This window comes from Haemaphysalis longicornis, unplaced genomic scaffold, assembly GCF_048455015.1.
Source record: "Haemaphysalis longicornis isolate Haplotype H1 unplaced genomic scaffold, Haemaphysalis longicornis Haplotype H1 scaffold_7, whole genome shotgun sequence".
Taxonomy (NCBI): Eukaryota; Metazoa; Arthropoda; class Arachnida; order Ixodida; family Ixodidae; genus Haemaphysalis; species Haemaphysalis longicornis.
This window is the reverse complement of record NW_027526422.1, coordinates 142,078,352-142,101,665: the sequence shown is the minus strand read 5'-3', so window position 1 is coordinate 142,101,665 and position 23,314 is coordinate 142,078,352. Positions and strand designations below refer to the sequence as shown.

Here is a 23,314-nt window from a genome sequence, read left to right as displayed (position 1 = left end):
ACACAACTCCAGATGGGCAAGTTTCTTGAATCGGGAATTTTCGAAATCAAACCATTTTCCGAGGTATGTGAGGGCCTTGTCTTTCACCATCAGAAATTGCTTTTGTACATTGTCAATGCGTGGGAGGGTTTGAAGGGCCTGGTTTGCCTTAATCCCTTAGAGCATGTTCTGAGTTCTATTCATTAGTTGCCTCTTCAAGTAAATCAGGACCGCGTACAGGTCAGTTTGTTCGAGGTTGCTTTTCTCGAGGGGGACAATAGCCGAAATAAACTACGCGAGAAATGAATGCACAAATGGAAGGTAGCAATCTGGAAGCAGAACCATGTCAGACAGTCTGTCAGCTTGATCGCGAATGAACTGCAGCACCATCCGTTCACACTCATTTTCACCTGGACTTTACTGGGGCCCAGTTTCTGATAAATCTGTTAACAACTGAAAACAAGCTCAGCCAACAAACCGAAACATGGGTCAGCACATTGCGGTACTCAACTCCTTCAGTGTTTTAGCGCTAGAAGAAGACTGTTCATAGACTTTGAGCGCGAGCGTCTCCGCATACGCTTCAATAAATTCGCCGCGTGCATTGCAGCGTTGTTCGCGACATGAAAGTTGCAGTTGGCCTCCAACAAGCTCGGCCTGTCTTGCCGCATTTTTCGGAAAATAGAGCGGTGCTTTCATAGTTCACGGAAGCGTTATCCGCACGATACGCAATAGCGTGCGACAAAGAGATGTCCACCTTGTCGAAACTGCTGTCAAGAGTTCGTGGATGGCACCGGACGTCTCCTCTGGTTGCTCATAAAAGTCGATAAGAGCGCCTGTAATGCCACCGCCATTCACGTCGTAGAATCGCACCGCGATTGCGAAGAACTTGAGGTTGCCTTAATTGGCATGGAGAAAGAAGGGTGCGACCACCTTTTTGAAGTTTATGAACGACGCACCCCACTGTGTAGGGTGCGAGAACATCCTGCATGACGTGTTCCATTTTGGCCTTTCTGATGCGACATGTCGATGCAACATCTTAATCTGGGAATACCGTTTACGTCAACTAGCTCCCACAGTCCATTTACAAGTAGCTGTGCTTGTGCTTTAGTCCATAGAATATCGCCCCAAGTTCCCCTGCGGTCACCTCATCTTCGGCGCTAGATGACTTCGGTGTGAAGAATTTTGTTGGCACATCAGGTTGTTTGGAGGACCGGATATTTCATTTAAAGTTCTGCGCGGACGGGTGATTCTTCACAGCATTGATCCCATCAAATTTCACTGCGATAATACTGCTGCATGTGGTGCACCTTGCAGCTGTTTGGTCGTCGTCCACACATATATGCCAGGTCTCTTTCTCAGATTGCGATCTACACTCTTAGCGAAACTCACCATACCGTATTTAAGGCTCTTTCGGCGGCAGAGAATTGGGGCTCATGATCTAACAGCTACAAACACGTGGCCACTGATACTGCTTTTGATTGATTAAAAAGAAAAAGAGCCCGCTGCTACGACAATAAAAGTTGCCCCTGCGCATCATCACCGCAGCCGGCTGTAGCGACGATGAAAATTCCTGCAGCGAAGACGAAAATATACGTATGAGAAAGAAGTCGATGTTACGAATTAAACGCAATTTCCCTTCAAAACTGGCGTGCCCGTTGACATCCCGGTCCGTCGCCTCGGCAGAGTGATATACTACACAAGCTACTGCCATTCTGACCCTCCCTACTGAAACGTTCCGTATATACGGAATTATTGGAATACGGAGTTCATACGGAGTATGACACCCCCAAGCACACCTAAAGAACATGTTACCTTAATAAACTGGGGAATAACATTATTTCGCGCAATAAAACGTTTGGCACTAGTTTCGTATTTTTAGCTTCAATATTATGCAAAATGACGCTCCATATATTTTCCGTATACTCCGTATATATGGAATTCATACGGACAATGATTTGGCGGTTCTAGTAAACTTACAGATATAAAATCGGTGTCACATTATTAAATAAGTATGCACTATTCTGTCCACGTGTGTTTCGCAAAATTATTCCCTGTTTTGTGACGGCTCTGTGTCATTCTAGGAAAGTCCTCCGTATTCCCATATTTTCGTATATACGGAACCTTTCAGGAGGGCTGTACCCGAGTATAGATAGGTTCAGTTGTAAAACTCCTAATTCATCCCATGCATTGAAAATGGCACCTTTTTTTGAACTTGCCAACAGGTAGCGGTAGCGTTCCACACGGATCAACTTTGCTCCATGTCGCCTTCTATGCACACTAGCGTGTCCACGCGTTCATGGGCAGACAACATCGCCTCGAGTTTTCTTGTCGCGATGTTCAGGATGTTCAGTTCGCGATGTTTAATTATTCAGGCATCCAGCCAGGGATGGTACAGAAAGCCGGCAGGTGCATGCCAGTCTGGGTGGTGAACCGGCACCCGGCCACATGTGCAAAAAACCGGCCATGCCGGTCGAAGACCGGCCAGGTGGCCGCCCTACTCAAGTATCTGGAGCTTTAATTTTACACCATACCTGCACAAGCCTTTTGCCTATAGAGACAACAGCAAAACTGGTACACTCGGGGACAACTTTCCTTGGCAATGAGGAGAAAGTTACGTAGTGTTGCGACGCTGTTACGCAGCACGTCTTCTGCGCTCGGATGAACCACCAAAAACCTGCTGTCGGTCTTCCTTAATCGACGTTCGATGACCCGGCGTGTCCACAGCGGTGAACTATGCTGCTACTTGACAATAGCCCTTTCAACGACCTCGTGGCCCCTCAATCGCCAAACGGGCAGCGGCGGTGCTTACTATAGCATTGCTTGGAGCCCCGCAGTGCAAGCTTCGGCGGCGTGCCTGCGCATCATTGTGTTGCCCCTGTTGTGGCATGTTTGCGACGATGCAGACGTCTTCAACGAGCCACTCGACGAATATTACGACAGAGGAATGCAAGACGTCTTCCTTGTGGTGCAACATCACCAGGACAAAGGGGGCTGCGACCCAAGGTGGGGCAATGTTACGCTCACCTGCGCAAGAGAGGAGCGGGTCTCACGTGTGTGCGTGTGCGCGTGTGTGTGTTTGTGCGTGGGGGCGCTACTATCAGTGCCATGAATTTTGTGATTGGTGCGTCCTGACGTCATCCGAGAAAAAGGGTGAAGGGGAACGGACCCAACGCGCCTATTTTATCTCTCTCGCGCAGCAGCGCACTGCCTGTTCTCTGATACCGAGATGCAAATACTTGCACATAAAGTTTTCTTCTCTTTCAAATTCGTCATCATGACTGCCCCGACACGACACCAACCCCGGTCAGCTTCGACCACGCTACCATGGTTCGCAACAGTAGGCGGAGGTAACTTCTCTGGGTTGCTTAGTTGCAGTATTACCCGAAAAATGGTTTCAGGTTTCAGGCTCGGTGATATAAATAGGCACGTGTTATAATTTGTTTCTTCCCAAGAGGTTTGCGGTTGAATGCGCCAAACCACGATCAAGGAGCATGCCGGCCTATCAGTGTCTACTTCATTCCTATTTGTCCGCTTCGCTCACCTATACTGCGATGCGAAGAAGCGCCTAACCACGGCGAACTTTGAAGGCAATCAGCGCCCTGGTGTCCCTTAAAGAAGATGAGAATAACAGAAATACGAAATCCTGCTCACAGCAACCGCCTTTCCGTTTGCATAAATCACGAAGTTAGAAGGTGCGATAAACACGGCCGCACGTTTAGCTCCGGGAATCTTGCCTTCGAGCGTGCTTTCTAAGTACCACACTTTCTAAGTAAGTTCAGGAACTGCGCACACTGTTTGTGCTTGCACATATCTGAGGTGGCTCATGGGTACTTGTGCTACCTCAGGGGGATGTCCATTTCCTGAAGGGGGGCAGCCACGCTGAGATTACTCTCTCGGTGAAGTTTATCCATTCGTCGGTATGTCCGAACCACATATAATTGTAGTCCACCTTGCCTGACATGCGCCAAGATGTTCCAAAACGGTTGCCTGGCCTAATTAAGCAATTTGATTTTCCTAAAACGTGGGGCGCACATGCTGCGGGGGGGGGGGGGGGGGGGGCGGGGGGAGGTACAAGGTGTTGACATCACGAAGGACGATTCACTGCCTGGCAATGTTCACCTCCTGCAATAAACGCACCCATTGTTCTTCGGACAGCGAAAAATCTTCAGCGAGCGCATGCAGCGTAACCCCAAAGGAGATCATTTTGTGCACATTCTAACATAGCCCCCTTCAAATGGCACGTACATACTGTTTCCTGAAGAAATTTGTGAGGTATTATTTTGGAAAAAGTGCATAGCATGATTTCTTTCATTGAACATTATGTGGAGTTGCGCTCTCTTTTAGACAGTGTGAGCCCCATAGTTTTGGCTGAATTTCCACATGAAGTTGTCCCCGAGAATATCTTCAAGTTGCATAGATATAAGCGTACGTGCACACAAACTGCTTCGCTTTATGCAGTAATGATTAAAGCAGCGATGTAGCTGTGGTTTTCATTGATTGGTTTCATGTGCAGCAACAAACCATTTGTGTATTATTTTTTGATGACGCAATATAAATGCTAATTCCTCAATAGGGGCATGGTTAAATCAAAAGCGAATAAATCTACTCAATGACAGTGTTGGTTCGGGCGCGGGTGGTGAAACAAAAGCAAGACAGTGCGAAAAAAGACTAGGGACGAAAAGAACATGGACTAAAAACAAGCGCTGACCTCCAACTATTTTTAATGAAAAAAACACACACATAAGTAAACATTCTATCGCAGCGTCATGGCAGATACCACAGCTGCAAAGAAGTCACGTGTCCAAATGAGATTACTTCTTTGGCAACCCAATTGTGAACGTTCCTATAACTGATCATTTTGTCTTATTTTTCTTATTACTTGTTTTGATGCCTCCCAACAGCGGGTGTTAATCTGTTTTGTATACGCGGCAGTTTCGGAGCTGTGGTATCTGCTATGACGTTGCGACAGAATGTACATTTATGTGTGTGTTCCTTTTTATTAAAATGAGTGGAAAGTCAGCGCTTGTTCCTAGTCCCTCTTGTTCCGTCCCTGGTCTTTTCTCGCTCTGTGTAGCTCATGGATTACAAACTGTCCGAAGCCCCCACGCTTTTAGAGTGAAACAACTTATGAATATGTTCGTATGATTATTTCAAAGACATTTTTTCCCTATACCAGTCCTACTTGCATTCTATAACTGTGTGGTTGATTTCATCTGATGTGGTGGCTTAACATGGTGAAAAATGTAAATTAGCCCCTTTTATCGACTTCTCTGGACAGAGTGACATTGTAAATATTGTACAGGATCCTTGTTCATGCATTAAAAAGGAAAGGGTACAGGACCGCAGTTTGAATATTTTAAAGCTGGAAGCGGTGGGCATCATTTTCCTGTCGCCTGATGCGATTTCGCACTACATGGTCGACAGGTACGCCGCTCCAATGTTCAACTTTGACAAATGTTTTGCCTTACCACAAATTTATGAAATTTGCCAGTTTTTAGCATCTACCTCGAATAGCTGGATACTACAAAGGCGTTCGATGCATTCACATTTGGGGATAGCTGTATCAGTGTACCAGAGGGATAATAATATGGCCAAGGTGTTACGACCCAGTAACTGTCTACCTATATACGGATGTCGTCTGAATCGGTTCGGAAAAAACTGAAAGAGAGAGATCAGGGGTAGATGAATGAGGTTTCAAAAAGGTTAGTGGCAAGGAACTAACGGCCTTCTCTTGAACTGAAGGATGGGGAGAGCGCTGCCATGAGGTCAAGGTAGAACTTTGCGTATATTACTAAGACGTCAGAGCGGGGTCAAGCGTTATAGGGATGTAGCGACACCATCATTATCGTCCTTAAAGGAGTACTGACACCAAATTTAGAGGCCTAAATAACGATATAATTGGCTTCAGTAGTTTGTACAGATTACCCACAGAAATTTTTGGAGCGATCCGAGGCTGGAAACGCATCAAAAATCGATTTTAATTACCCTGGGCGCGAACTATTACAAATCGGCAGCACTAGCGAAATCGCTTAGGGTGTGACGTCAGGCTATCCGCGATTTTGCGGCCGATTCAGCATGACGTCATACAGTTGTTTCCGGAACCGGAAGCGATAGCCTGCGCTGTTGTTGTGGGCGGTCTCGCTTCGATAGGAGGTTTGGCTTGGCTGCGGTACCGCTGTGAGCAAGGCTTGCGAAGTGCGCACTTCACGTTTCCGCGCAGGTATTGCCATCTCTCGACCGGTCGGCGCACCGCCCGCCGCGCGCCGCGGGGGGCCGGTCAGCGTATACGCTTGCATCGCGGCAGATATCTGATCGCCGCTTTTAAAATAAGCCCTGATAACAATCCCAAGCACAATTTTTCACCACACTAACACCTACTTTCTTGCATGTGGAACTTCATTTTAACGATCAGATTGATTCAGAAGAGCAGCGACAAGCGGTTGCTACCGTCTTGCTACCGTGGTCTGCGCCGGATCGAGCCGCTGAGTGTCCGAGCTGGCAGGCGCGGCCGGCGTGTGCGCGAACTGTTTCCGAAGGCAGGAAACGCTTTACGATTGCCTGCTTTATCCATTTTTTGCGATTAAACGCGCGGGATCTACAAATTCAGCTCAGCGATAGTCGTAGTTGACCATGGAGCAAAAACGGTGGGCGGAGCGACGCCGACGACGCATCGCATGCACGCATCGGGTCATGTGTCTCAAATTCACGCGTACGACTAGTCGTGGTGACAGTCGTAACGATCAGTCGCATGCGAATCGAGTGTACAAATCGTACATGTGTCCAGCGCTTTAGTGTGAACCGCGTGCAATCCGTAGCAGACGATGCAGCGAACGTCCCTGACGTCACGGAGACCATGACGTCACGGTCCGACGTCACGGAGACCGTGACGTCAGGCAGTCCGCTTGCAGGCTCTCCTTCGAACGGCCATTTTCCCGCGCGGCGACCGAATTTGAAAGTGGTTGCAATAAACGTGCTATAATTAATTATATGTTGGTGGCTGACGCCTTTCGGTTCGATTTTCGTAATTACTGGGACCATAGGTATTCTTTACAGCATAAAAACTGAAAGCGAGAAATTTCGTGTCAGTACTCCTTTAAGAGCGTCGTCATAATCGGCACTATTAGCCATCTGGCAGATAAAATACTTTCGGCAGACATCAAGAACGACACCAGGTTCTTCTCGCCTGGTCGGACCACGGCTCAGCCAGTGGAACCGCAATAAACGTGGACTCGGCCACACAAATTCGCCGGCCGCCTACAATTGGTGACCCTGACAACCGGCTTCCCCAAGGCAGTGCCCCGCTGCTTCAATAGCCACAACGTGGGCGACGGCATGGAGAAGAACGTCACCCGCACTCCCAGACCTACATGGGCTGATCCCGTTTCGTTCAATCACTGGCCACGCCGGGTGGTTCATCATCCTGGAGAGCCATTGTTACGTCAACGGCATCCACTCTGAGGAAGGCAGGAACTCTGTCCCTTTGCAGAAGCTATCTGCCTACCTCATTTACCCAATCCAGCTACCGGCTCCTGGCCCCAGTGCGTAGGACAACCTCAAAGACGTTGTCCTCAACCACAAAAGTGTTGAACGCGGCAGACAACAATGCCAACAGAACCGACAGCCATTAGCACCAACAGTAGTACTCCATTACCATGCTCAGTTCCTCTGCTGAAACAATCACAAGTTAACGGGGCCGCGATACTCAGCGGACATCCAGTGGTCCCAGACCTCTAGGGTCTCCCGGTGTGTGCAGCATCGCCTCTCCAAGAAACGCGAGCCACAGCTACGACTTCCAGCATGAAAGAGTCGACATTTTACTTGGTGGACTCGACAGTACATCATGACGGAGCACCACAGGCTGTCGCATCTGCTGTACTGTACAGACCGGCGCAAACATCGACTCCTCTGCCACTCCTGGCGGGGAATGTGCGCCGCGTCCGCAGAGCGCGGCTTAGAGTGGTCTCCAACGCCACTCCACTCCTGGTGTACGACATCCGTCTTCCTCTCCTCAGGATGTACAGCCTACAGGCTGGATGTCTCCGGGAGTCGAGGTTGCCCTCGAAGCACTACAGCTTGCTATTGCCAGTCCTCACACTCTGGCTATGTTGGCAACACTGGAGCAAAGATTGTGGGAGAAGCCTCTCAACAGACGTCGCCGAAAGAAGCATCCCGCGTCCCCAGGTAATCAAGAGACGCGTCACAAGATGGTCACCAAACCTCGACCGATTCCCTGCTCCAGGACAGTGTTAGGTAGACGCTGTAAGACGAGGTCTCCGCTGGCTGTCTACAAACAAAACGGAAGAAAGTCTGCAGAAATTCATAGAATAATCTTCTATGCGTAGCATTCGTATGCCGCTTCCCGTGAGTGTGAGTTTTTACAGTCAAACCTCTTTGATTTTTCTGAGTCCTGTCCGACCAATATTACGCTATTATAACGATTCGGTTTGGAACATTCCCGAAATCTGTATTATGGTGAAAATGTAGGGCGTTAGAAGGTTAGCTGTTTTCAGTACTTGCTTAATATTTTCCTTACGTTTACTTTTCAAAATTTCGTTCGACCAATAATCTCCATTTACACTTTTATAAGAATACATTTGGAACTTTTGGGAAATTTGCATTATTGCGGAAGTTCAGGTTGTTACACGGTTCGCCATTTTCCGTAATTTTAACACGAAAGTGTGTTATGCTCGGGCACACCAAGATCTCAGCCACGTCATATCCATGACGGAGGTGACGTCGCCAGAAAAAGTGCTATCGACGCGGCGGCGCCCGGTTTCGAGCCCACGAACTCTCGCCACAACGGGAGGTACGTGGCGCCCTGCTCACTGCGCTAAAAGCAGAGACGTGAGCAGCTTTACGAAAGCGCCTTATGTCCTTCCTTACACTCATTCAGGTGGTGCTGCCATCTAGGAGAGGCGAAGCGAAGTAGCGCATGATGACGCTAATGAGCACCGAAAGTTGGCGCCTCGATGCTGCGCTTAGGTGTACGGGGAACGTGTGTGAATGGAGGCACCTTCCGTTGTCTTTTGCTTCTTACGTGTCGGTGTCACTTCGCCTGGCGTGGTCAGCTTCGCGAACCCTTCACACGTGAAGAACGTTCTTTTAACATTCAACTGCTCGTGTGAAGGCCCCTTTCACTTTCGTGTTTTGTCGATTCCTATGAAAAATGGATCCACCACAATTTTTATAATGTTCTTATTTCGTTAGTTTTTCAAAATTTTGTTCCACGAACTGCCTCCATTCACGCTATTACAACAATTACAGGTGAAACTTTTGCGAAATCTGCATTATTGTGGAAATGCATGGTCTTACACGGTTCGCCAGTTTCCGTAGTTCTTTTATATTTTTCTTATTTTTTTAGTATTCTAAAAGTCGTTCGACCTATTATCTCAATTTGCGGTATTATACCGATCACGGTTGCAACTTTTACGAAATCGGCCTTATTGTGTAAATGCCATGCGTTATACATTTTGCCATGTTCCGCAATTTATTAATATTTTTTTTATTTTCTGGTCCTTCAAATTTGAGTCGGAGCAATTATCTCCATTTACGTTGATATAACGGTTACATCTGGAACGTTCTCGAAATCTGCATTATTGTGGAAGTGCAGGGCGTTGCCCGTTAAGACATCTTCCGTAGTTTTTTGTAAGTTTTTTGTTAGTTTGTCAAAATTTCGTGCGACCACTTGTGTCGCACGAAATTTTGTAGTAGTACAGAAATTACAGCTAAACTTCCGAGATGTTTGCGCTTTTGTGGAAATGGAGGACGTTACATTCGATTTCCGGCTGCCGCTCGCTCCAACCTCCATTGTAGCCGTCGCTTCACACCCCACAACGCACCCGCGGCCGCACTCCCACCCCCCTGCACCCGAGGATTCCCCACATACCGGACGCTACCTCGCCGATGACCCGCACAGTGCCGCTTTCTCAACCCGTCAACTTGAGCCCTGACTGCGAACGGACTCTTCCTGACTGCGGACAAATAGTACATCACTGTAGATATTACAACTAGCGATCAGCACAGCCCTTCCCCGCATATACATACCGCACTATGCAATTCCGCTTTGCAAATCATACACACTATTAGTGAGCTGCCTAGTAGGGCTGATGATGATGATGCTGGTGACGGCAATGATGATGGTGTCGCTACAGGGCCATTCCGATAGAAGGTGCTGCAGTGCAGCATATTGTTGGGCTAGTTGGTAGTGCATTTTTAAGGTGGTGAACTGCTGCAGTGTTTCCACGGAACCGCAGTAGCGGCAGTGGGCGCCGCCTAAATGACCTATAAGCGGAACAGTCAGGAAGCAGACTTTTGAGACCCAAAGCGGACGCGGAAGAGAAGCAAACATTTCTGATGAGAGAGCCCCTTGCACAGACGACTGTGTCATAAAGTTTACTACACGCAAAGAGATTGGACGTTTCCTTTTGGATAGTCAGTATTCATTGCCGGTATTTTACAACGAAGCTCATAGCTGGACTAACAAAGCCAAAAAGCGTTCTACATGTTCTTTCTGTCACCGCAGGCTCCCTGGGTCAAAATTTGACGTCCCGTGTTTACATTAGAAAAACATTTTGGCTCCAATCCACGCTGTGAAGGTTGGAAAGCAAAGCTATAAACGACACCCACAACTACTGCGCATACAACCTAACTTGAATTCCCATACGTGGCTCCACAAAGCGTGAAACCAGTGATTCTGCCAGCCGTTACCTGCAATTCGCGGGGGCGGTGTCCCGAACGTAGCAGCACCGTCGGCCACGGCCGGGATAGAGCGGCGGACGCCTTCGTTGTAGCCCGGGCGTGAGTCGGGAGAAAGAAGACGTAGAGGAGGGCCTTTCGAAGAATGAGGCAGCGGAACCTAGCCATTCTGAAGAGCTAGCTGTGGGCGACACCACCGCGCGACACCAGCGGAGATATCGAAAAAAATCGGCATATGAGCTTAGTGATTCCCATCTATACCGATATAAAATAGTTTGTTTAGTAATTTTGAGAATTGCCACAAAGATGAGGGAACATTTATATTCGCTATATATAAGAGCCAGTTTCTACTTTCGCATTTTGTAATACCTCTTAAAAAACAACATAAGTGGTATTCGCCAATTTACAAAACGGAGTTCTATTCGTGGCAGGCAGTACGCAACATGTATCGTTTCTGTAGCGGCCAGATGTCTGTAGGTGGTTTGTACGTTTTGTTTTCCTGCCCTGCAAACCGATCCTTAACGTATGTTTGCTGTAAGACCACTTAATTTCGTCGGGTGCGGGTTACCCTGGAGGTGCTGTCGAACAAGTTAAACAAGCCGTGCCAAGGCAGCGCGCAATTGACGCGAAACTGCACCAAAACAGGCCGAAAACAACCGTCGCTTAACAGACAAAGCCGTACCGCTGGCGCCACCACCGGCGAGCAGGCACATTCACGCACGGGGAACGCTGGGTTAATTCGCTGTGCCGTATACAGCGTGCCCCGTGAGTGCAACAATCCCATCATCATATTCCCTACGCCACCGCCAACGCCGCGTTGGGAATTTGTTGTCCCGCAAGCCACAAAAGAACCGTTGACTGGTAGGGATGGAAAGGTTTGCTTTAAAATTGGAGTGCGAGAAAGGTGGTGTACGGGGAAAATCACGGGCTGGTATGTTGCATCGGCGGAGTGGGCACAATGTCTAAGGGCGAATTTTTGGGCTAATTACCCGTCATATACGAGAACGTCTAAAATTTTATAATTGACGTTAAAAGACTTCATGGACAAGAGAGTTGAGGATGTAGATCACCGTTCGGGGTATGTGCTCCAGTGTGTAAATTTCGGAGTTTTTAGGGTTTCAGATAATATTAAAGAGCCATGAAGACAAAATATAAGTTTGTGTTATTCAAAATATTTCGTGTTTTGTAGTGCGCCCAGCGCTTGTCCGAATGAAAACGATGCTTTATTCACTGAAAAATTAATTAATGTAAGTTAACATTTTGATCTTCTCAGTAAATCGGGCGTTTTTGTGGTCTGCAATGACATCACCGGAACCGACCGCTCTGCAGCTGATTGGGAAGCCTTGTTTACCGTTAGTAAACCTAGATGGCGGCACCATACCGTGCAAGCCGCTTTCTGCCTTAGGTTTGTTTTTGACCGTTTTTAAACATGACTTTTTTGTTCAGGTAAAAATAATCGTTTCGTGAAACATAGTGCTCGCTCGACAAATATGGTCACGTAATATACCGTCGCATGCGTCAATCGGCCAGTGTCGTCTGAGACAACCCGAAAGCCCAGCAGTCCTGTGCAGCTAAGCCAAGCATAGTTTGCGCAGTACGAACAGCAGTACGCATCGGTACTTGTATGTTTACGTGTGCTTTCGTAACGTCCACCGTTTGTCCCACCATTCTTACGGCTTTAAAAAGAATGTGCCATAAATGTAGGCGCAAATAGCTCGTTCCGCAAGTTATAACCTCTGTCTAATTTGCGTTTGCTTTTCCCGCCCTCCGCCAATCGCAGAGCTGGCTGGTATGACATTAGAAGTTCTGTTGCAGGCAAAATAGCTGGTGGGTCGCATGGCCATTCCCTTTTTTCCGAATATGTAGCTTATTTGAGCGAAGTTTATTTTAAAATTGGTGTCAGTATGATTCTAACGAGGCAATCTTTTGAATGAACCAAACTTGTGTCTTCGCTTCATGGCTCCTTTAACCCTTTCGGCCATGGTGGTGTCAACTGACTTCATCATCTAAAAGTTCCTCTAGCGCATGGAGAACGAAATGTTAGTATCTACTGGTTTTCCGAGGAATTCTTCAATGATACTTCTTGCCATAAGTATCGCTATTGTTTTATTTTAGTTGAGCTGGGTGCTACAAAGAAGAAGACGCTCCGGTGAAGACAAAATTGCAAAATTTATGCTGAAAATATTGGCGGTCTGAGCTTTATTCCCAAGCTTGTTAATCAATAAATACTACGAAGCTCATTTTTTGTTTGTGGCTTCATGTAACCATAAGGCTTAGGAGGGCCTCATGTAGCCATAAGGCTTTCCGTGCTCCCAATTAATCATTTATTCACTCTAAAGTTAGCTATATTGATGTACCGTGTTATTTATCATCGTCTATGTATTTCAGGGCTATCCACGCAACATCTTGTCAATACTAATAACACCAGATTTTCAGCCTGTCACAATTTCCTTCTCCCTAAAGTGCGTACCAATTATGGAAAACTAACTCTTAAATTTACAGGTGTATCCGTCTGGAACAACATACCACTTGAAATAAAGTTATGTCCCACATTATATTCGTTTCGCAAACTATTTAAAGAGTACCTAATAACAAAACGTGTTTGCTAAATTCTACTATAATGCAATGCTTCTAATTTATACCATGTTAGTATCTTTTTTTACTTACCATACCACGTGCTGTTACACGGAAATTTCCTTGCCTTGTTGTTATGAAATGTTACCCATTCTTTGTTTAATTCGTACAAAGTGTTTTCACTGCTCGCTGCGTTTTTATTGCACTAGACGTATTCTCTAACGGAGGTCCCCCCGACAGTTTTCTAACTTCGGGACCTCCTCTGTACTGTAACATTTTATTCATGTAAATGTATACATTCCTGAAATAAAGTTTGATTGATTGATTGATTGAAACATGCAAAAGTGATGACTCTGGTTCATTGTCTCGTTAATTAATAGCCTCATTATAAATGTTTCAATATTTGCACTTCCTGTTGTATTTTTGTTTGTGGGGTTATGGGACCCTAAACATTACGAAAACACACAGAAAACCCTATTTTGCTCGAAATAAAAAAATCAGGGTTGGAAGGGTTAATAGGAAGACGTATTTTCATTAAACCTGAATGTAAATGTTGGAGGCTTTTGAAATAAATACAGGACTTCGCCACGTTACCAGTTCTGGTTGGGTAGCAGCTTGGATAGCGCAAATGCGATTGTGCACGTTGAAAGTAGCACGCGCCTGCTACGATATCTTCTTCTTCGCTGACATTTGTGATGTGTATATCAGCCTCCACAATCTTAGTCGCTCTGCCAGTCAGCGGCTATTTCTTTTTATTCCTCTTGATGCACCGTATACGCTGTGTGCATGGGAATTCTTGGGATAAAGAAGGTATTTTTCTAAACTAGTGAGCTAAAAGCACGCAAAATTTTTAGCGCCATGGTACGTGCGAATTTGCTATTGTTTTTACCACTCTCAATTCGCATCTAATAAAAACGAAAGTTTGGGCTCACTAAATCGGAGTAGCATTTTTCGCTAGAAAAGTACGCCCCGAACACAGTCCAGTCAAACTGAACAGTCTCGCGTTACAACGTAACAAAACAGAGCGTTAAAGTACTGTACGAAATATACATTTTACCAATTTATGTTTATAGTTTAAAAATAAATTTGTGGTTGGCTGAGGTGCGTACATTTGTGCTAAAACTGAAAGGTACGTCACCGTAAGAGTCGGTGTCCTCAGTGGAAAGCATTCTAAGCAAAGCCAAATGTTTGGGACATCTGTAGCAATATTGCAAGTTTATGGGTCTGAATAAGTGTATGACAACCTAACGACCGACTGCTGGACTAACTAACCGTCTGACTGACTACATTTATTGTCATTGGAAAAACAAGTACAGTGTTTTGAAAATTGATTCTTAAGTGGTAAATAAAATACATTTCCCATACTATATTTTGTCATGAATTTCACATTACCCTGTAACCTCATGAGATATTGTTTGTTTTCATGCGAATAGTTGGCGTTTGCAACGCCGACGAGTTGGAAATATTGTTGTTACATTGAAACAATTTATTAGCGCACTGCTTTCACCATGCTTTTTCGTTTAAAGATACGATTAAGCCGAGTACTTGCCTCATAAAGATGATAGAGCGTTGAAAAATGAGGAAACTCTTGGTTTTTATCGTAAAGCGTGTCTTCATCATTCTTGTAAATCTTCCTTATTTTTAGTACTGCACAAATTCAGAATAAAGATGGAAAACTCTATGCGTAAATTAGTTACCCATCGAGTTTGCGAAAAATAACAGAAGTTTCAACCGCTTGCACGACCGAACCTCGAGATTCAGTGCAGTCTGTAAAGGCGCCATAAAAAACTATGTCAGTTTTATACAGCACGAAGCGTGGCTATTCAATAAAACTCTAATGCCTCATTGCCTGCACGTGTGTGCCATTGAGTTACACTATCGCAGTACTGATCATCCCGAGCACATTATTTCAGACGGTTCATTCGCATGCCACTTCAACTTTGATACGATGGGATAAAACAAGTAGGAGCCCGATTTGCCCCAAAGGGTAGCAATCGCTTGCAGTCTGGTGAATCAGGATGTCGCTTCTTGCAACGCCTCTACTTTGACTTTTCCTGTTTCGCAACGCCTTCGCATTCACTTCAGACTTGATGCCTGTTCACATGGCTATGGTGCTCGCAGGCCGTTGCCAAAGCAAATACGTCATTTGTCAATACCTCTGAGGAACTGAAGAATGGGATTTAAAAGCTGCGGATCTCCACACAAAGCAAACAGGTCCACGAGAAAGGCATACGTGTCAGAAAACGCATTGTGATATCGGGTAAGTAATTACAAGCAGTCCAACGAGTGCCCAATGCGCAAATAGTCTTGCGAAAACGTGTCTGCCAGAGAGGCCTACGGAACGTACGGATGTGTATGAATAAGAACTCTCTCCGAATGGTCATCCCCTGAATTGTTACATCACGCGAAATGAAAACGTGAGCTGCGTACTCTTCGGATGAAGGAATCAGCTCCGCAGTACCTCCATAGAGTTTTTAAGCTATTGGCTACTCAGCTGAACACGCGTACAGAAGTTAGAAGTGATGGCAGCAATGCAGACGAACCGAGCGAAACAGTACCGGTGGCCAGCACACTAGGGTAAATTTGATCGCGACTCGTCTACATTTACGTCGTGCTGTTTTACCCATGTTAATCAAGAACTGGGTGATAATTCTCGTAAAATATTGTATTTGAAAAAGGGACCCCGTAGCCAGTTGTGGACACTGTAAATCAGCTTGCCCGAATGAAGTACACAAATCAGTGTTCAGGCTGATTTGAAAATTTGTAACACAAAAAGGTTGTTCTAAAGTGTCGCGCGGCTCGCAAACTCATTCCAGCGGATTCGTTCAAGTTGTCTATGACTCCACATAGACCCCAAGGCTATTCTGAGCGTGTCTGCTATACTTTTTACTGTACAAAATGGTTATGAGACGCCAGAAAGTACATCGTAACCACCAAATCTCTACACACGAAAATGGAAAAGTGAGGCAGCACTAAAACTTTCCGAACCGGTGTTTTGTAGCTGCCAAAAATAATTCGGTGGCTCTTTTCCACGCATGGTGCTTTTCTAACGCACGTTAAAACCTAATAATTACATCCAATAAATAACCAATTCTCAATTACACGTACTGAACTCCACAACTAAGACATCGAGGAGTGCCCTTCCTATATATCAAATACTCATTGAAGATAGACCACACATGATATAAGAACACAAAAATTTCCGGCTATTACACAAATAGTAGAGTGCGGTTTTTACCCGGTTTTGTGGGTACCCTGTCTGGGATAACCCGTATCTCACTAGGGTGAGTTGGAGTTGATTGGTTTCAGGTGGAAGCTATGCAATAAGAAATTTAATGGATGACTTTATTTTGATAAATTACTGTCTTTTCATCAATGAATACATGACCAGTTGCGTGTTTTCTTAACTTCCAAGAGATTTAAGGGTTTTATGTGGGGAAGGTACTTTGATTTTCTGCAGAATGGAAATTCGATTACTTTTTATGCAAGAACAGCAAGCAGGTAACTGACGCGTGATGATGCCATACGCACTGCTATGTATGCAAGGTATTTTTCTCTGGTAATTCGGGACAAAAAGTTGAGCTTTTTATTTCTTTTTCTGGGCACGAGCGATTACAAAGGAGCTTGAAAGCAAAACTAAAGAAGAGTTCGGGAAATAAACAGCACTCACTTTGGCAGTGAGGTTTGTGTGGTCGGTGACGTCAAAGTGTAGGTCAGTGAAAAGTTTTTTCATTTTCTCTGCGTCACGTTCAGCGCCTTCCCTTTTCTCGAAAGGGGGCTCGAAATTGATGTTATTGATGATGATACACATTCCTCTGGGCTTCCTCTTCATTGTGTAGATCTGAGGAGGGAACAAATAAGAAATGGTTAGTGTTCCGGAATGGTACTCGCTCCCTTCGCTTTTCGATGCCCCTAGTATAAGGCGCAACAAAAGCAGGCTACAAGAAATAGCTGACGTACGTTATGGGCTCTTATACGATTTAGTGTGCTTTACGGGGGACTTTTTGAAGTTATCGACTACACGATGAACCGCAGTGGTTGGACGCCAGGCTCGGGTGGCCGTCGCTGATTTGTACTGCTTCTTAATTACTGATAGTCCACGTCACGCTCGCCCGAGTGCGCTTTCAGAACACAGGTAACTAATAGCGACAAATCCGTTCGCTCATACAAGAACTGAACAAATAAAAAACCACAGAAATCAAAAAGGTAATCCGAGCGCTGCTATGCCCCGTGTTCATACAATCTTGCTCAAGGGCGAAGAAAATCAGGTGGCACTACAGCGTGAGATGATGTCTCTGGCTTGTAAAAGGGGGGGTTCATAGTTACGTATATAAGGAAAGGAATTACCTACCCACCGACAAAATAAACGTGCTGCATTTGCACAGCAATGTCGTTAAGGTGTACGGAGGAGCAGCCCGTCCCATCGTAAATAATTGCGGCTTAAGATGGATCAGATCCTACAGGCAGCTCACAGACGTAGTACGAGGAGAATCAGTCACAGGAATAGTTAGACAGTTTCTAACACCTCGCCAAATAATAGCACGGTTTTATGAATCAGTGTCCGAAAGGGTACATATCTTTACCTGACTCATCAGAAGCAAACCTGCTATAAACACACAGCAGCATAGCAACAGGGCACTGTACAAAATGCGATCGTTTGAAAGTGTAATTGAAAAGAAGTCTCAGCCACGGCGTCAATAGCTTATTCATTGAAGGGGAGCCTATCGAGTTTCCGGCAGATTTTCAGGAACTGAGGAAGAAGAGGGTACTTTTTAAAATGCAGCACAGCACTTTTTTGCTACCTTTGATTGTTGTTTATTACTGCGCCTACGCAAAGTATCAAATAACCAGTTTAGCGAATATCAAATGACCTCGGGAGAATTGGGAGATAAAACGAAACCCACGAAACTGCGTTCCGACTCGCAATACAATATACAAGCAATTTACAATATACACTATACAAGCAGTAAGATTATGGGAACCCGTCATAATCTGTGACTAAAGGCTCAAAAGTAAAACCGACAAAGACTCAAGTGTGATCATCCTTCACGCTATAAACCACCTCATTCATTTTTTTCCAAAACAAGAGAGAAAGCAGCTTCTCTACCAGGTCAAATACATTAGACTGAACACCGTGCAATTTATTCGACACACAATCTTAACAACACGCCCTTTGATTCATTAGCTTGCCACGCTGCTAACAAGCTCGAATCTACAACCAGCACAGTGGCCACCAAATGCGACGAGCATTTGCTGTACAGCGGTGAAATTAAAATGGCAGAAATGGAATTTTGGCAAACGGGGAATAAATGAAGAAACGTTTAGTTGGTTTTCCACGAAAAACTACTCGCGCTGTATCCACATGCGTCCTGAATCCAGCTAACACAAATCAATAAATCCAAGTAATCGACATAAGTTGGTGTGCCTCGGGCTTTGCGAGGAGTTAATAATTAAGGGGAAATGTAAGACTTCTTCTGGTTTTCAAAGATAATGGTGACAGAAATTGTATACTTTTGCTACTTTGTCCGTAATGAAGCTCTTCCTAAGCGAACTCTGCAATTAGGATAATTGTGCTTCTTCTGATGTGCTGGCTGGCTTATCAATGTTGGAATCAGTATTGGTTTACAGTAGCGTGTGGGCCTATCTAAATTGTTGCTTATGACAATGAGCGTGAATAACGAGGGTTTATCGGGGAACAGGTCTTGGGCATATGAAGCTACAAGCACACTCAGTAATGTACTGCATAGGGTGTTTATGGTCAAGCCAGCCTGAATAATAGTCTTTACGCATGTGCTGCCATATGTCGTGGGCCTACAAAACATAATTTTAAGGTTCTCATACTTGAAGCTTTGTATACAAATCACGATGATTGTTCATTCCAGCTTCTTAGCGGAATTGCTGGACTTGCATATGAATACGAACACGCCAAAATTTACCTTGTCAGGGGCGACTCCCGGTATTCATGGGCAAGTGCTTATATGCCACGCTGGGAAGCATGGAAACCTCGTTTGTCAAACAGCGCTTATGCCGAACCGATTTTGTTCTCATAAGCACGACAGCTTCGCTGTAAAACCGACAATAACCACATACCTTGCTACCGCTGGTAGAAAAGCTTCCGCCCAATGCCAAGAAAAAACACCCTAAATATTTTCACCTGCAGCTCCCCCTCCATCACTGCAGCTCCCATTTTCATCACTCAGCCCGGCCACTGAGCGCAGAAATACGAAAGTGATAAACTTTAATTTCGCGGGAGCCTTGTCAACCAGAATTTCATTATTATCCCGTCCTTCGAAAACAGTTAGGTTGTGCTAAACTTTGCTCAAATAGCCAAGACAAGATGATTCATGAACGGAGTTTTCTTTAGGCATTTAAATGGGTGCTAGAACATTTCGAGGGATTACTAAACAGGCTCACAGAACAGCACACGGCAAGAATACACCACCAAATAATCATGGCGCGAGAACAGCGCGTTGAAAAGACCACACCGACCTAAAAACAGGAATCGGAAGAGCACAGGGGACAAAACAGCACAGCAAGGAAATGGCAAAATGCCAAACGAGCACCGCGACATAATCTCTCGATGAGGAAACAGCACTGCTTAAGAGTACAACACTCAGTCTGCATGGCGGGCAGTGGTTAGCATGAAGCGCACTCTATTCGGTACATTGCAGTTGTGAACCTACATAATCTCCAAACAGCAGTTTCAATAACTCGAATTAGCTTCAGCCTCCAGCATTTTGCGCGGCTGGTTTTACCTTTCAGTATGAAGTTTTGTGCACTCGACGGGCTCAAGACAAGAGCGGATGACAGAAACGGATATTGTTGAGCCTGGTTTGAGGCTTTATTAGACACAAGAAGGAAATCTATCCCATAAAACCTAATCAGGAATATGTGGTGAGTCGTACTTCTAGAAGAGTGAATTCCTTAGACATATGCCATAAACTTGTTTCCTAATTTTGTTATGAATATGTTAGCCTAATTGAGACCAATCTTTGTACCTACCGAGGTGCAATGAGTCAGAAGTTCACCTCTTTCGTTTAATTTAAATGTATGCGATTCTAAGGCCTTTTACATCAGGCCGAACTCTTCCTAATGTGATGCGTCGTGTCACTAACATCTTCTGGGGCCTCAATTAGCCAAACCTTTTTCAACGTCGCTATGCTCTTATCATTTCTCACATTCGTTATAAAGCGTCCTACGCCATCCTCACTCGTACCTTGGAAGGGAAGCTTGACGCTCCAATTCTCAATGCGACCAAAATATCTCTGGATCTTCCTATTACCACTAGAACCACCCTACCTGTGCAAGTCGGTGTTCTTCTCACGGTGTTAGATAGCACTGACCTCTATCGCAGCCATCATGTCAACGCCTCTCAGAAACTCCCACAGGTCGCCCCATCTTGCACACATTAGGTTACCCGCAGCATGAACCCCGACCTCAGGCTGCTCTAGACCGCAAAAGTCTCCAACCTATTACCATAACTCACATTCCCCGCTGCATGAACAAGGAAAGTAATCCAACCCGCCGTCTTCTACGTGCCGCTTACTACACCAAGAAAATAAACGGAGATTCCGACGGCTGCCAGTATTCAAAGATGCGTCATTTCTAGATAACCTCGCTGCGCTCGCTTTCATCACTTCAGCGGGTGCACCTACTGCATCTCTCGACGTTGCACATCCCCAGAAGGAGTCGAAGGTTCTGCCGTCGTTTTCGCACTAATGGAAACATTTCCCCCGTCTGCATGCCAGATGCATACACGGGTTCAAAGCTTGCAAGCTACCACCTAGTTCCATGTTTCGCCTTCCCTACGCACTCTGCCTCCTCAAAAACTTTATGGGGTTTTTGCCGTGCACTGGATCCCTGGTCACGGAGGTGTAGCAAGGAACGAGTGCACTCATCAGATTGCCTTGAAATGCACCCCCGGGCCCGTGACGACGCCCGCGACACAAAACATTGAGCTCCCTCTTGCCAGCTTAGCAGACCTTGTAAGCATCCGTCGCATGTTCCCTCCTCTCCCCGCCGGGCTTAACCATCGCCAGCAAATAATTATTCGGCAGGCACATACATGTCCACTGCACCTACCCACTCGGCTCCATTTATTGTAACGAATTCTTGACACCCTTGCACCATTGTGTCACCATTCATATAATTCATCTATTCAGGACCACATTTCGCGCGAGTGCCCCGAGAACGCTACACAGTGACAGAATTACACCATAGATTAGCTGGCTGTTGCGGCGAATCTCAATGAAGTACAGGAACTGGTGGCCCAAATCAGCAGAGCCATCAATGGTGGCCTGAACCGAGGCGGCTGATTCGTCCCCATCATCATGTGACTACTAACGTTTGTGTCTATCTGTCGATAAACACTTTCAAATGGTCTCTAGGTGGCTGACTATAATTTACGCTCCTATGACGGTCCATTCCTAGTATGTGATCATTATTGAATTCATGCCGCCTTTAAGGCAAATATTTGTCCACAGGGAAGCCAGATCGAGCACCACTAGAGGGATGTTTGAGCATGCACAGGTCGCGTACTTGGAGAGGAAGGGAGCGTTGTCTTTATTGTGGTAAGGAAAAAGCATAGTACATTCCTCACCACAAAGTCCACATAACTGGCTGTCTATTCTGATACGGTGCGTCATACTGGCATAATTGTTGATCTCGATTGTCATACTTGCGTATTTATGGCTAGGTCTAGAATTGATTTACTATGTGGACATAGTGGCACCAGCTACACTGCCACTGTTTCTATTGATTGAGTAAAGTTTTGCAGAAGCAAATTTTGCGCCAACTGGGCATCGTTAAATTAACGTTTTATGTTATGCTAACTCTCACGGCATCCTTGTCTGGTGGTTTTTTATTATATCACTGATGGTTGCCGAAGGCTTCAGTGCGTTCACTTGAAAGAGGGAGATATATTCGAAGTAGAGGAACGGCTTTCTCGATCACAAAATAACGTCTACATACTCTGCCACCCAGGTGGTATGCACTGTCTACAACAGAGAAGCTTTATTGGGCCATTTTTGGTTTGCGCCTTGTCAAAAAATATTATCCGACGCGAAGGAACGAGAAACGCTGTATAAGTCCTCGCACCCCCATAATTTCCTGGCAGAGCCCGTCGCACAGCAAACTTGGGACCTTTGCGCAACGTACGATGTTACTCTACCAACACTTCGGCCATAACAATGTCAAAAAGCCTCTGTCTGCTTTCGCGTCACTGGTTCTGGTTCTGGAAGTATCCCCGGCGCAAGAAGCCGTCCAGACTTTGTGAATAGTATGTTTTGTGCACTTCGTTATCTAGCTTGCGTTTTTTTTCATCTAATATTGCTGAGACAAGATTTATGAACATCTCACATGTCGTGGGGTATACAGTATTTGGAAAACGATGCAAGCCTTGTCTTATTTACCCATGAACGGAGTGTACAGAAAGAATTGGGTGACAGGCAACGTGCCTCGTGTTAAATTCTTGAGAACTTGCTCAGAGCTCGCTTGCAAAACGTTTGCTGAGGGGGCGGTCTGGTAAGGTGGGGTATGATGCTCTATCCACATTCTTGATTTTTTTCATGGGGACGATAATGGGCGGGGCCCGAGACCCGACAGGTATTATGCCTTACAGGGAAAACGCTCGTGCCCGTGAAGGAGTTTTGGCCAGGAAATGTTTATTTTAGGTGCCAGAAACGCTTCCCCTACTAACATTCCTTGGTCTTATCCGCCGTAAATGGAATAAAATGCTGCTTCTATCTTGATATATTTAGAAACGCGGGTAACTTATAGCAAGATGCGTTGATTAGCTATCCGGTTCACACATAATGTGGCCCTTGCATTCCCGTCTGCTTGGTGCACGTTCTACCATGGCTCTGCGGGAGGGAACGTGAGCAGAGGGTGCACTTCGGGTACTACAGTTTAGGATTCAGCTAACTTATTTCGACCTTTACAATATTTACTTTCCAGTAACATGAAACATTCAAACACGTACATGACATCGAGATACTTAGCTAAAAGAACCATAGCATATTGCGAAAACGTTTAAAGGGGGTGTGCATCTTTCTGTATTCTACGGAAG

The 23,314-nt window shown here is 45.6% G+C and overlaps 1 protein-coding gene across 1 annotated transcript in view; it reads right to left on the bottom strand.

Moving 5' to 3' along the window:
• Positions 1–23,314, bottom strand: part of LOC144147090 (uncharacterized) — a 242,100-nt gene that overhangs the window by 16,325 nt on the left and 202,461 nt on the right. The window contains exon 17 of the mRNA XM_077679137.1: positions 16,919–17,089. Coding sequence (XP_077535263.1) covers positions 16,919–17,089 — 171 coding nt within the window. The remainder of the gene's footprint in view (positions 1–16,918; positions 17,090–23,314) is intronic.